General features: G+C 37.6%; 1 protein-coding gene across 2 annotated transcripts in view; it reads left to right on the top strand.

The window, feature by feature from the left end:
- The window catches only part of CDH18 (cadherin 18), a gene marked incomplete at both ends in the record, with an annotated part of 179,236 nt that extends 168,644 nt beyond the window's left edge, over positions 1–10,592 (top strand). Inside the window, 2 exons of one of the 2 annotated variants that reach the window (XM_084280353.1) lie at positions 8,259–8,510; positions 10,102–10,592. In XM_084280353.1, coding sequence (XP_084136479.1) covers positions 8,259–8,510; positions 10,102–10,592 — 743 coding nt within the window. Of the gene's footprint in view, positions 1–8,258; positions 8,511–10,089 lie in introns of both variants that reach the window. The other variant, XM_084280352.1, reaches the window with a different exon arrangement.
- Between the last annotated feature and the right edge of the window lie 1,524 nt (positions 10,593–12,116).

Here is a 12,116-nt window from a genome sequence, read left to right as displayed (position 1 = left end):
TTTGTTGAATATTGCCTTACGTTTTCCTTTTTGCAACCTGATAAAAATGAGAGTAAATTTTAAATGGTGCTCTATAGCTTTCCTCTTGAGTTTTTGCCTATGTGTGTGTTGTGTAGTTTTGTTTGTATGCATGTGTGGTTGTATGGGGTGGGGGTGGCTTGATTTAAGTTGTATTTTTGCTGTATTGCTATAGAATACCTTCTGAGATCTTACAGATCACTACTCATTTGTGATGACTGAGAAGCTTTAACTCCATTATTGGTACATATGACACATAATTGGTATTTATTGTTTACAGATATTTTTTATACATTTTTAAAATATTTCAAGGAAGGAAACTTCGTAAACATCCTGAATCCTCTGTTACAATATTGAGCTATACTTAGAGCAGAAAAAAAAAAAAAAGTCATGCTATTTGTTCAGACTGAATTCATGACTTTCATATTCCAGTTTTAAAAGTGGTCAACTCAGTATCTATCAATATTAAAAAAAAAAAAACAACAAACCTATGTTATGGTTTAGCCCCAGCCACTAACTAAAAACTTCACAGCCAGTTGCTCACTTCCACCCACTGGGATGGAAGAGAGAATTGGAAGAGTAAAAGTGAGAAAACTCATAGGATGAGATAAGGTCAATTTAAGAAAGCAAAAGCCACGCATGCAACCAAAGTAAACCAAGCAATTTATTCACCACTTCCCATGGGCAGGCAGGTGTTCAGCCATCTCCAGGAAAGCAGGGCTCCATCACTCATAACAGTGACTTGGGATGACAAGTGCCATCACTCCAAACGTCCATCCCCTGCTCCCTCTTCTTCCCCAAGCCCTTATATACTGAGCATGACATCATATGGTATGGCATATCCCTCTGGTCAGTTGGGGCCATTTGTCCCAGCTGCGTCCCCTCCCAACAACTTGTGCACTCCCAGCCAACCCACAGGTGGGGTGGTGTGAGAAGAAGAAAAGGCCTTGGCTCTGTGTAAGCACTTCTCAGCAATTAAAAAAATAATCCTGTATATAACGAAACCATCTCTATCAAGACAGTTTTCAACAGAAATCCAGAATATATCCCCATAATAGCTACGATGAAGAAAATTAGCTCTGTCTTATCTGAAACCAGGACAAACTAATATTTGAAAGACTAATCCATAAATGCAAAAAAAAACCCTCAAATCCTTAACTAATAACTCCAGCCCTTTCCCAGATTAGTATATCAATTCCATTCAGATTGTGATGGAGCGTTATAGCAAAAGCCAGAGGGTTGTTCCTGAAATAAAGGAAGTGTACTATTGTCTGGTTTTATATTTGAGTCTAAGATTGAAATAAACTCATGGAGTGTTGAACTATAATCTCATATGAGAGACCGTGGCCACATTCATTTCAGTGCAAGTTATGCATTTGAATCACTGTTAAAATTGTGTTTCATGATGAAGTAGGTATTTTATGATTTTTAACATATTTTAATTGGGATCTGTATTATGTGTATTTATTGTCATGTGAAAATGCTGTGTTATACTTTTGTTACCAGTTGAAAGTGCTGTGTTACGCTTTAGGACTGCATTACTTAATAAGTTATTTACCTGTGCAGATCTGTAAGAGACTGAGAACTTCTCATACATGTCTAACATGTCAGTGTTAGACTTTGGATAGAAGTATGCAGCAGGAAGTATTTCTGCTTTCTTGTTACCTCCCCAAGAGCAATGAGCAATGACTTTAACACCAACAGCAGAAAGCAGTGTTTGGGGTACCCATAGTTCAGTTTGGCAGGGGAAAGTTGGGGAAAGAACTGAAAAAGATGTTCTTTAAGGTAAAGGCCTGCTGTATTTTTATTTCACCTAAGGAGATACAAACAGTAGGTATAGAGATATAAACAGAGCTGAAAATTAAAACATGCCTTAAGCTATTAACAGGTTTTTTACTCTACTTTTTTTTTAACTTCCATTTCTCTTATGTCTGCCTGTAATGTATAATGTGTCAGAGGAATTCTCAAATTGTGAATAGGAAATGAGTATATTCCAAAGTGCTCCAGTAGTCACCTTCCATGGCGCTGTCATTGTATAATGATGCATTGTAGCAAATCTCACTGTATCACAAGAAGCTTCCTTGATTTTCCTCTGCCCTCCTTTCTTTCCTCAGTTTGGAAACTGTGTAAAAAGGAAGAGATGATGGAAAGAGGAAAGTGATAACAGCCTTGTATACAGTGTGCAGTCTGACTTCATAAACTATCACATCTTCAGAGTGTAAAGAGCTGCTGCATGAAGAATTTCCCATGTGTAACCTCAAACCCACTTGAGATGACACTTACATTCTAATTTCTGTGTTTGCAAAGCACAGCACAAATATGAGAAGGTTTATATCATGAAGGAGGTCAATACACACCACATGGAATCAGATAAATCTCTTTCTCTATGTTGGAGCTGTTAATGTCCCTAAGAGGTCAGGCCTTTTATCTCCAGTGAGTCCTGGTTTTTATCGTACTTCTCAGGGATAAAGCTCACAGTTTAAATATACTGAGATTAAAAGATCTTTCCTTCCAAGCCTGTAAGAATCGGATATGTAGTTCTCACCATCCTAGTGCTGCTGTCCTGTATGCTTGTCCTCCCTGTCTATCTGCTGTATTGGTTTTCAGGTATCAAAGGATCCATGACATCCCTCCTCCCTTGAAAACTAGCCTTGCTGATTTAACTTTTTTATTTTATTTCCCCCCAGGAAACACTTTCCTAGGTCATCAGCATCTGTCTTCATACTTGGATGCCAGTAGCTTTCACAGGTTATGGGATTTTTTTTGTTTAATACTAAGATCCTTCTCTTAGAAATTGGTCGTCTTTCTAGCTCTTCTCTCAGTGGGTTGTCCAATACTTTTTGATAGGGAACACAAACAATGAAAAACATGGAAACTCAGAAAATCAGAATATCTGTCAGGATGCAGATGATACTGCAGTTTGCTTGAACTTCTATTACCTATTCATTTTGTTGGCATACCTTTACATATGTAATACATCTGTATTGTGCCAGTGTCATTAGCTTTGGTCACTTTCCCCCATCCTTGATTCTCACTGACCTTTAGAAAAATCCGGTCTTAGATGCAGTTTTATTTTCTGTAAAAATGTTAGATTTCTTACATGTAAAATATTTTAAAAGATTTAATGAGGAGAGTAGTACATGGGAGATGAATTACTTTCCAGCATTTTATTTATAGTTACAGGCATGCACTAACTGTTACTATCTGTAATTATGTAGTGCTGACACTAATGGTAAGAACTATCACATCTGATGATATTTGGAATCGAAAATTTCCTTGCCAATTCCCAAAAGATTATGATCATGCTTTGTGTTTACATTTGTGAAATTGCATTGATTGAAAAAGTTTTTGGTTTTTGGTTTTTGCTTCTAATTGTTTATGTTGTTACAGAGTCTCCTGGATATATACCACATAACATCTGTTTCTACAGAAATCTAATTATTACTCAGGAGAATTCAAACAACATATATTCCCTATTGCAAATTTTTAAAATCAAAAATTTTGATTTTGGTTCCTTGCATGCCTAAAAGTGTGTCTTATACTAATAATTTAATTCTGTGATGTTAAGAATACAAGAAAAATAGTTTAATGTTGAAAGAACAAATACAAAATGAAAAGAAAAATGGCTATTTTTTTGAATTGTATTTATTTTGTGTGGTACAAAAATGTCAGTTCCTTGTTTGGCAAGACCTTCCACCTCAGAGTAGCATGGCTTAATGAAGAGCTGAAGCTCTTTTCAGGTTTTTTTCACTGTAATATTTGAATTTTCTAGCTTGTAGAATTTGTCATTTTGGTATTTTTTTTTCATTTATTTTCCTTTATTTTCCTTGCAATTTTTCCCCCATTCATTGCTCTTTCTTAAATCCTTTCATTACTGCTTTATTCTTGCTCAAGAATTCTCAGTTTTTTCTTCATTATATTCACGATGCTTTTGGTTTCAGCCTGCATTTTCATGGCTGCTTTTGTAGCTGTATAGCAATACTACATCATTCACTGTTTTTTAGAATTATGCCAGAGGATGGAAGGAGAAGGTAATGCTTTCCTTCTTTGGATATAAGGCCAGGAAGATTCACATGGACAATATTTTGTAGGATTTTATTACATGGGCAATGTAGCTGAACTGAAGTAGTTGGAGCTTGTAGACACTGTAACAGAAACAGAGTATTAAGCAGAAATGAAAGACTTTTCCTGTTATTGGTAATAACCCTTGCTGTCACCTTTTGGGTGTAGCAGTATAAGATCTAATAATTTTTTTTTTTTTTTTTTGGATGAGAGGCATGACAGATGTTGATATCAATGCTTAGCTCATGGATACAGTGTCACTTACTACCAACAGGGAATTAGGTTTCAAGCTCAATCCTTGAACATATCCTTGGGATTTTAAGGTATTATTTCTGGGTAACTTGGTGGTGTGATTGTTATCTTCTCATTTGTTGTGATTTGAAATACAGCAGTCCTTAGAACTGTCACTTCTTAGAAATTGCTTTCTCTTTCTGTTGACAAGCACATGTGCTAAAAAGTGCGTATGGGGGTGCTGCACTTCTCTAATGACTTCAGCGGGATTTCTAGGTGATCACTCAGAGTTTAGTTTATTGTGGCAGTATTGGTGCTGAGGGACAGAAGGAAAAGAAGAACAACCACACACAAAGTGAAACAGGCCTGTGACTGCTCTCTGGCAATGAAGCTTAGTAAAGCTGGCTGTGTGCAGCGCAGGCCTTGTACCTCCTCTGCACCCTGTGTAGCACCAAGTGAACTCCGTCCCAAGCGGAAGGTAAATGCTGCAGTGTGCGCAGCATGAGGCTCTTTAGGGATGCTTAAGGACCCACAGGCTGCTGAAAGATCATTCCAGCACCGTGCAAACTGGGAGGAGACAAATCTGGCACACTCTTGCCCATACTGCCGGCTGGAAGGGGTCCCCCAGGTGTATGTTAAAAACTCTGACTGTGGTGGGGCATTATGTGAGAGGGGCCTAGTTGGCCCAGACGACCAAAATAGCAGGGGGAGTGCTAAAAGCAGTGTGAACAGTTTGCGTTCAGGGATCATACCCACTCCACAGCCTTGTTCTCTTTAACAACCTGCAACTGCAGGAGATAACAAGAGAAATTGTTAGAGAGAAGCTCTGCTAATAATCTGTAACAAGTTGCATTTCAAGGAAGGGAAGCAATTATAGCTTGGATTCTGAACAACTAGAAAGTCAGTGGAGTTTTTCATGCATATGGGGGAAGTGATGATGAAGCTTTTCTCTGAACGTAGAAAGGCTGAAGCAGCAGTCATCACCTTATGTATGTACCTGGCAAAGTTTAACTTCTTTTTATGCAAAGTATGTATTCATTTAAAATTCCCTACTAATCACAGATAGGAGTTTAGTTCAGCTCTTGGGCTATATCTAGAATTCAATCTGCCACTGCTTTGGCAGGTGACAGGCAGACCAGGTAAAGGTCATTTTGTATTCTACAGTGGCTTCCCACTTTGAACCACTGAAGATTTTATATCTGTCCTCCAGCAATATTAGGGATGCTGGGACTGACAGTCTAGCATTAAAAAAAAGAGTGGCAAATGGGCAAGTTATTACTAATAAAAACAAAACAAACAAAAAAAAAAGCAAGCTAAAATCTTTTATGCAACATTATGCAGCAGAAAGATAAAACAGCTGCTTAATTTTACCTCCAGATTATAGCAATATATATGTTGAAAAATTAAAAGATGTGCAGACAGTCTGCCTCTTTGTAATCTGTGTTCCACAGGATTGTTTGCTTGTTTTAGGAGGCTTTTAAATTAGATCACTGAGATTGTTCATGTACTGCAATTAAAAGTTGAAGACCATACATGTGTCAAAGAACAAAGTCATCCAAACTTGCAAAATTAGATTTGGGACTTTTTGGTGTATCTTAGAACTAGACTGGCAGAGCCTAGTAAAATCTCCACGGATGGCCACAGTCTATAATTATGGCCTTAAGGCCACTGGTCAGTCTGCTGTAGGGGAGAGTTTTCTTTATAAAATAAATGCAATCTGAATTTCAGTAATATAAAGCTTGATTTCTTCAGTCGACTTAATTATAACACAGAGCACTTAGCTCCTGAGTCTAGTTGCAGAATAATGTGGAAATAATCTATTTCTTCACAATAAGATAATGAAAAAAAAATCAGTGTTACTGAGAATGCCACAGTATGTTTTTATAAAAATATCACAAGCCCAGATTAACCAGTATAGAGAAGAGCTAAAATTTCACAGAGATTTTATAAATAGTAAGTATTTCTTTGGGTCATATGCTATATGTTTGTGGTGAGTTAGGGACATGGTGTAGACCTTAAAAACATGGTTTTGTGGTGGGCTTGGCAGGGTTAGGTTAATGACTGGACTAGGTGATCTTAAAGGTCTTTTCTAACCTAAACAATTCTATGATTCTATAAGCATTTAGGCATATAATTTCCACAACCGTATATAAAAATAAAATATCGATTTACTGTATATCTTTTAATCACCCCATGTTGTTGTTCTTCTGCATGTTATTGTAAAGATACTTATTTTGTGTGTATGTGCGTAGTAAGTAACCTTGTAAGGAAAAGTGTATGAACTTCAATGCAGTGGAACCTGATGCTCAGTTCTTGGTTCAGCAGCAAGAGTATCACTTCCCACCTAATATATATTTCCTGTGTAAAACCTGCTACCAAATATATAATGCCATAGTATACTGATGTGGGGCTATACTACCAGTTTTTCTCAGCACCGCTGTCAGGTGATACGTAAATGCAAAATGTTGACACAAGTGAGTTAAAACTGAATGAATGCCACAGAGCTTGATAGAAGATGTGGCATGAAGAATGTTCACCTCCTAAACATTTTGCATCCAGTATAAACAGACGCTTAACTCCTCCCTTCATATGTGTGCGCGTAGAAAAATAATGGGACCTCTCTCTGGGCTCACATATGCCACACTAGCTGTATTGTTGCACTAGATTCTTCACAAAGTGCCACAGACTTAATTTTTCCATAAGTTATGATGAACCTGTAGCTATGATGGTAAGGAAAAAGAAATCTTCTGGTTCATTTGTAATAGGAAGAGAAACCCAGCAATGCATTTTTGCACTTATTACCCTTGTGGTGTTTGTTAAAAAACTCCAACCCTGCAATTTAGAAATCATGTGGCTGTTAATAGTGGACACGCAGAACAGGAGAAAAGCATTTTCATTTATTCCAATTTCTCCTCCCATTTCTCAGTCCCCATCTCTCTCTCTCTCCATAACTGCTCATGCCTCTGATTTACCCTATTTTTCTTGATTTATCTACGGGCCAGTACTTTTAAAATGGTGGCAACACAATGAAATTACATTTTACACTTATATAAATAAGATATAGCTACATGTAGTGATAGCATTTCTTCCCCTGCACTCTTTATGCCATTTAATTTCTTGAACTTAAATGATATGGGTGGCAGCTTACTGTCCTAATTAGTGTCTATAAATGCTCTCATAATGTCCACATAATAAGCATTAGTATTCTCATTTACTGAAATATATACCAAGGCGGACCTGTAGGTAACATAAAGGTGACAAAAATCTTAACATCACTATCTCTGCTTTGCTTATTTACCTTTAACTTCTATCATTTTAGAACATGAAACATCTGCTCTTTTCCCCTTCCTTTTCTTTCCCTTCCTCCATCCCCCCTCCCTTCCCTTCCTTTCCCTTCCCTTTCCCGACCTTTCCATGGCATAAGTTTCTGGCCACTGTCCTTTCAGAAAGCTCATTTGGTCTATAAAGCCTGACACAAACAGTAAACCGTGCAAGTCTTATTTTAAATTTAATTAAGACCTTTTAATGTACCTCTGAAAATCAAGTGGATTTTACGTTGTGAATGAATTGCACAACAGATTTTTCTCAGGATTCCAGGTATTTGCATTGAAAAGTGTCCATGCTCTACCAACAGCGTAACGTGGGATTGAAACACTTGCAGACTGGTCCCAAAATGTTCGTCAAAGTACGTTTAGACTGTAAGGAATGTGCATGAGCTTAAATAATCTGATTTATGTAATGCTAAGTACATTTTCCTTCCTCCTCTTTTTCCTCTATTGGCCACAAACGTCTCCTGAAAGAATTTAATTCTAGATTGTCCATATTCACAGATTATGATTGACCAGTTTTAAGATGCTCCATGTTTCTACTGTGTGGGAAACAGTCAATAACATTTTTCATTTTTTGCTTCATTAAAATAAAATGATGTTCTGGTTTTGTAATTGTAGATAACACAGCCAGTATCCTGACAAGACGAAGGAGATACAGTCGAACCACTCAAGACATCTATTACCTCCCGGTTTTGATTTCTGATGGCGGAGTGCCCCCTCTCAGCAGCAGCAGTACTCTCACAATTAGGGTTTGTGCGTGCGAGAGGGATGGACGAGTGAGAACTTGCCATGCTGAAGCTTTCCTCTCGTCGGCCGGCTTGAGCACTGGAGCTTTAATCGCAATCCTGCTCTGTGTTGTCATTCTTCTTGGTAAGCCATTTTCAGTATTAAATAATGCTATCCTTCCACTGGCTCTCTGAATGTGACAGGGCAGAAATATTTAATATGATATGTTTTTGAGCCAGAGGCTGCTTGGTAGTAGTAGGTAATTAGAAACACATAGCTGTGATTAGGGGGGAAAGGTTTAGCTAAAATTATTAGGGAAAAATGCTTTTAAAAGACATTCATGAATATCTGTAATCCAATAGAAATTATTTTTCAGAGGTTATCAAGTAATTAGCACTGCAGTTCTTTTTTTTTTTCTTTTCATGTAATTTGGAAAGATTTCAAAAAGCCACTGACTCTAATTCCATGTCTAGAACAGTGTGAAAAATGATAGAAAAGAGATGAGGAAAGCTTTTTGAAATGCATTACACTCTAAGAAGCACCATTAGCACTGTATAAAAGCCATTTCTTAATTACCTTTGTGGGATAAGCTGATAGCAATGCACAACATAATCCACAGAGGCAAGGGACATATGATACTATGAGATGACTCCATTAGATAAACACCCTTTCAAATGTATTTTTTCTTGACTTTCACTTTTCTTTTTTCCAGTTTGAATTTTATCCATTAGTTTTTGGTGTGGTTTTGGTTTGGTTTTTGGTTGTTTGGGTTTTTTTCTGGCAAAGGTAGAACTTGCTGGGTACATCTCTCTGCACTACTTGTGCAATCTTATAGAGAAAGAAGAAATAATGGGAATTGCAGCATGACCCACATAGGAGATTTTGAGGATTTGGTTTCTGCTTTCCTCTCAGCTTACTATAAACCTTTCTTGTCAGAAAGCTGTTTTAAAATATATAGTAATACATTTAGTTTATAATCTTATATTTTTATCATACAAGATTAAATATTCATAAGAGAAAAACTAAGCCTTTTATATTTTAATTCAATATATATGCTGGATATTGGTTTTAATGAAGCACTCAAAGCCCTTAACAATGCTTCTGAAAAATGTCAGCCCTAGTTACTCATTTCTCATTTAACTGAAAGAATGTTATCCCCTTTTATGTCCTTTATGAGATCCCTGATAATCCAAGTAGCGGATTTCATTATTGGCTCAAGAAACACCAGCAACCCCTGCGAGAAAAATACATAGCAGAAGAGTGCTCCTCACTGACCCCTTTGGAAGATTAGGCTGTATTGGAAGTTTGTGGTTTCAGTACAGCTTTTTTAATATTCCCCTTGATTCTGTGGTCTTAGCCTGTTGCACTTGGGCATGTTGATATGTCAAAACATAGCTGTATAGATTCCACGGGTGCTTTCCAGTCATACAGTAATCTATCCTCAGGTAACATGTTACACAACAAGTCATTGCTCATTTAGGAATATAAGCACACTCTTTTCCAGATCAGAAAGGTTTGGTAACCCCTTTGTTAGACACATACCTTATGTAACAATCCCAAATATCAATATTAACCTGAAGGTATCACATCTCTGTATTCATGACTTAGTATCTGCTATTTCTTTAGCATGTATCTATTTATTTAATGTAAATAATAAAAATGTAATAATAAATAACAAAGAAAATAATAAATATAAAATTTAAACCTACTCTAATATCTGCAGTTTTCTCTTTAGCAATTGTGGTCCTTTTCATCACCCTAAGACGTAGCAAGAAGGAGCCCTTGATCATTTCAGAAGAGGATGTCCGGGAAAACGTTGTGACATATGACGATGAGGGTGGCGGAGAAGAAGACACAGAAGCATTTGACATCACAGCACTGCGGAATCCATCAGCTGCTGAGGAGCTAAAATACCGGAGGGATGTTCGACCTGAAGTGAAGCCTGTGCCCAGACATCATCCCTCCTCAAGCGTTGACAGTATAGATGTTCAGGAGTTCATTAAACAAAGACTGGTAGAGGCTGATCTGGACCCCAGCGTGCCCCCGTATGACTCCCTACAGACATATGCCTATGAAGGTCATAGATCAGAAGCTGGATCTATCAGCTCTCTGGATTCAGCCACAACACACTCTGACCAGGATTACAATTACCTTGGAGACTGGGGACCTGAGTTCAAGAAGCTAGCTGAACTCTATGGGGAAATAGAATCAGAAAGAACAACTTAGTTGTAATTCCCAGAACAGAGAAGTTCTTAAACGACTGGAGATATAACGACAGCAACGGTAACAAAAAATGAATACAGCACTTGGAACTGAGCAAGTTGTATGCAGTTACTGTAGAACAAGTGCCCTTTTCATATTTGAAACTGGGTTCTCCAATTGGAAGAAAGTCAAATTTTGAAAAATACAGAAAAAAGAAGCTATTGTCCCTTGTGTATATTTTTAATTGCTCAATAAAGTCCGTGGTAACGTATCTGTAACAATACCTGAAGTAAAGCCAAGCAATGACATTTTTATTGCAATATGCTTAACATCTTCAAGCTACAGTAAGTTTATGGTCATGCCTGTTTAGGAAGATAGCTATGAGAGGAGCAAATCTCTTGCAGGTGGTTGTGATGTTGCATTTCTAGCTGTGCTCTAGGCCTTGTGATCCCAATGTGAGGTAGCCAGTGGGGTTTACTATCAGTGTGAGGTTTACTATCAATGTGAGAAGTGCTAACAGTCTCTTTCCTTTACAGAAGGACACCTGTCCTCTTAAATGAATGGTCCTTTGATGATTTAATCTTACTGAATTGGCAAATTGCATTGAGGTGATGTCATTTCATTATGTCCTTCATACTCTTTTCATCCAAAACCTAACAGAGAGAGGGCATCATCAGCTGTCAGCTCGAACGTGGATCCAGCCCATAACCCCAGAACTGCTCTGTTACTGTGTGCTAGAGGAACTGCTGTTTCCAGTGTTATGCTTTTTGTTTTCTGTCTTTTCACCATCGTTCATTTAAACAGAAGAGGTCCAAAGTACTCTTTATGCAGTGAAGCAGATGAAGCCGAGGGTCTTTCAATAAAAACAGTGATGGCAGCACCATTAAACCATGCAGTTGTTTGGTTCACTGTACTTCACATATGTCAATAGAGGAAGCTTTTCAAGTCTTTTGCTGGTCTGAGTCCAGGAGCTGCAACATTGGGTTTAAAACAGAGTTCTTAATCATAATGTCTATTTCCATCTGTGACTGAAAGTAAGATGAAGCTGCTAGTTAGACACTGGGATAGAGAAAATCAAAACAAAGAGAATAAGATGACGATGTGGGGTTTTTTTTCTTTTTAGTTCAGTTTATTTAAATTTAGTTTCTCTTTGAGTAACTTCCATCTAAGCAGAGCAAGCTTTTTTCCCCTTATTTCAAGCATTGTGGTGAGGGGAATGTTTTTAAGTTTGTGGAGGAAGTTAAAAAGTGTGCCATTATTGTGGTTCCTATGGATTTAATTGATGTTAATAATTTTTTAGCATTGCAGAACAGCTTAACACCTGATCCAGCAGATCCTTACATTTTCCTTTCAATTTGAAACTTTAACCTTTTGTTTGTCTTTCTTGTGATAACATTGTGAGAGGACCATGAGCTCGTAACATCCCATGAAAGACCGTGACCTGTAGGGCTGACCATCTATTACAGTCTTCTGCTTTCTGAGAAAACTGTGGCTCTGCTTAAGGAAGCGGACTTCTGGCAGTCTGAGCACAGCAGCTGTCTATTATTT

Source organism: Gallinula chloropus (genome assembly GCF_964237585.1).
Source record: "Gallinula chloropus genome assembly, chromosome: 2".
Taxonomy (NCBI): domain Eukaryota; kingdom Metazoa; phylum Chordata; class Aves; order Gruiformes; family Rallidae; genus Gallinula; species Gallinula chloropus.
This window is presented reverse-complemented; position numbering and strand designations above follow the sequence as displayed.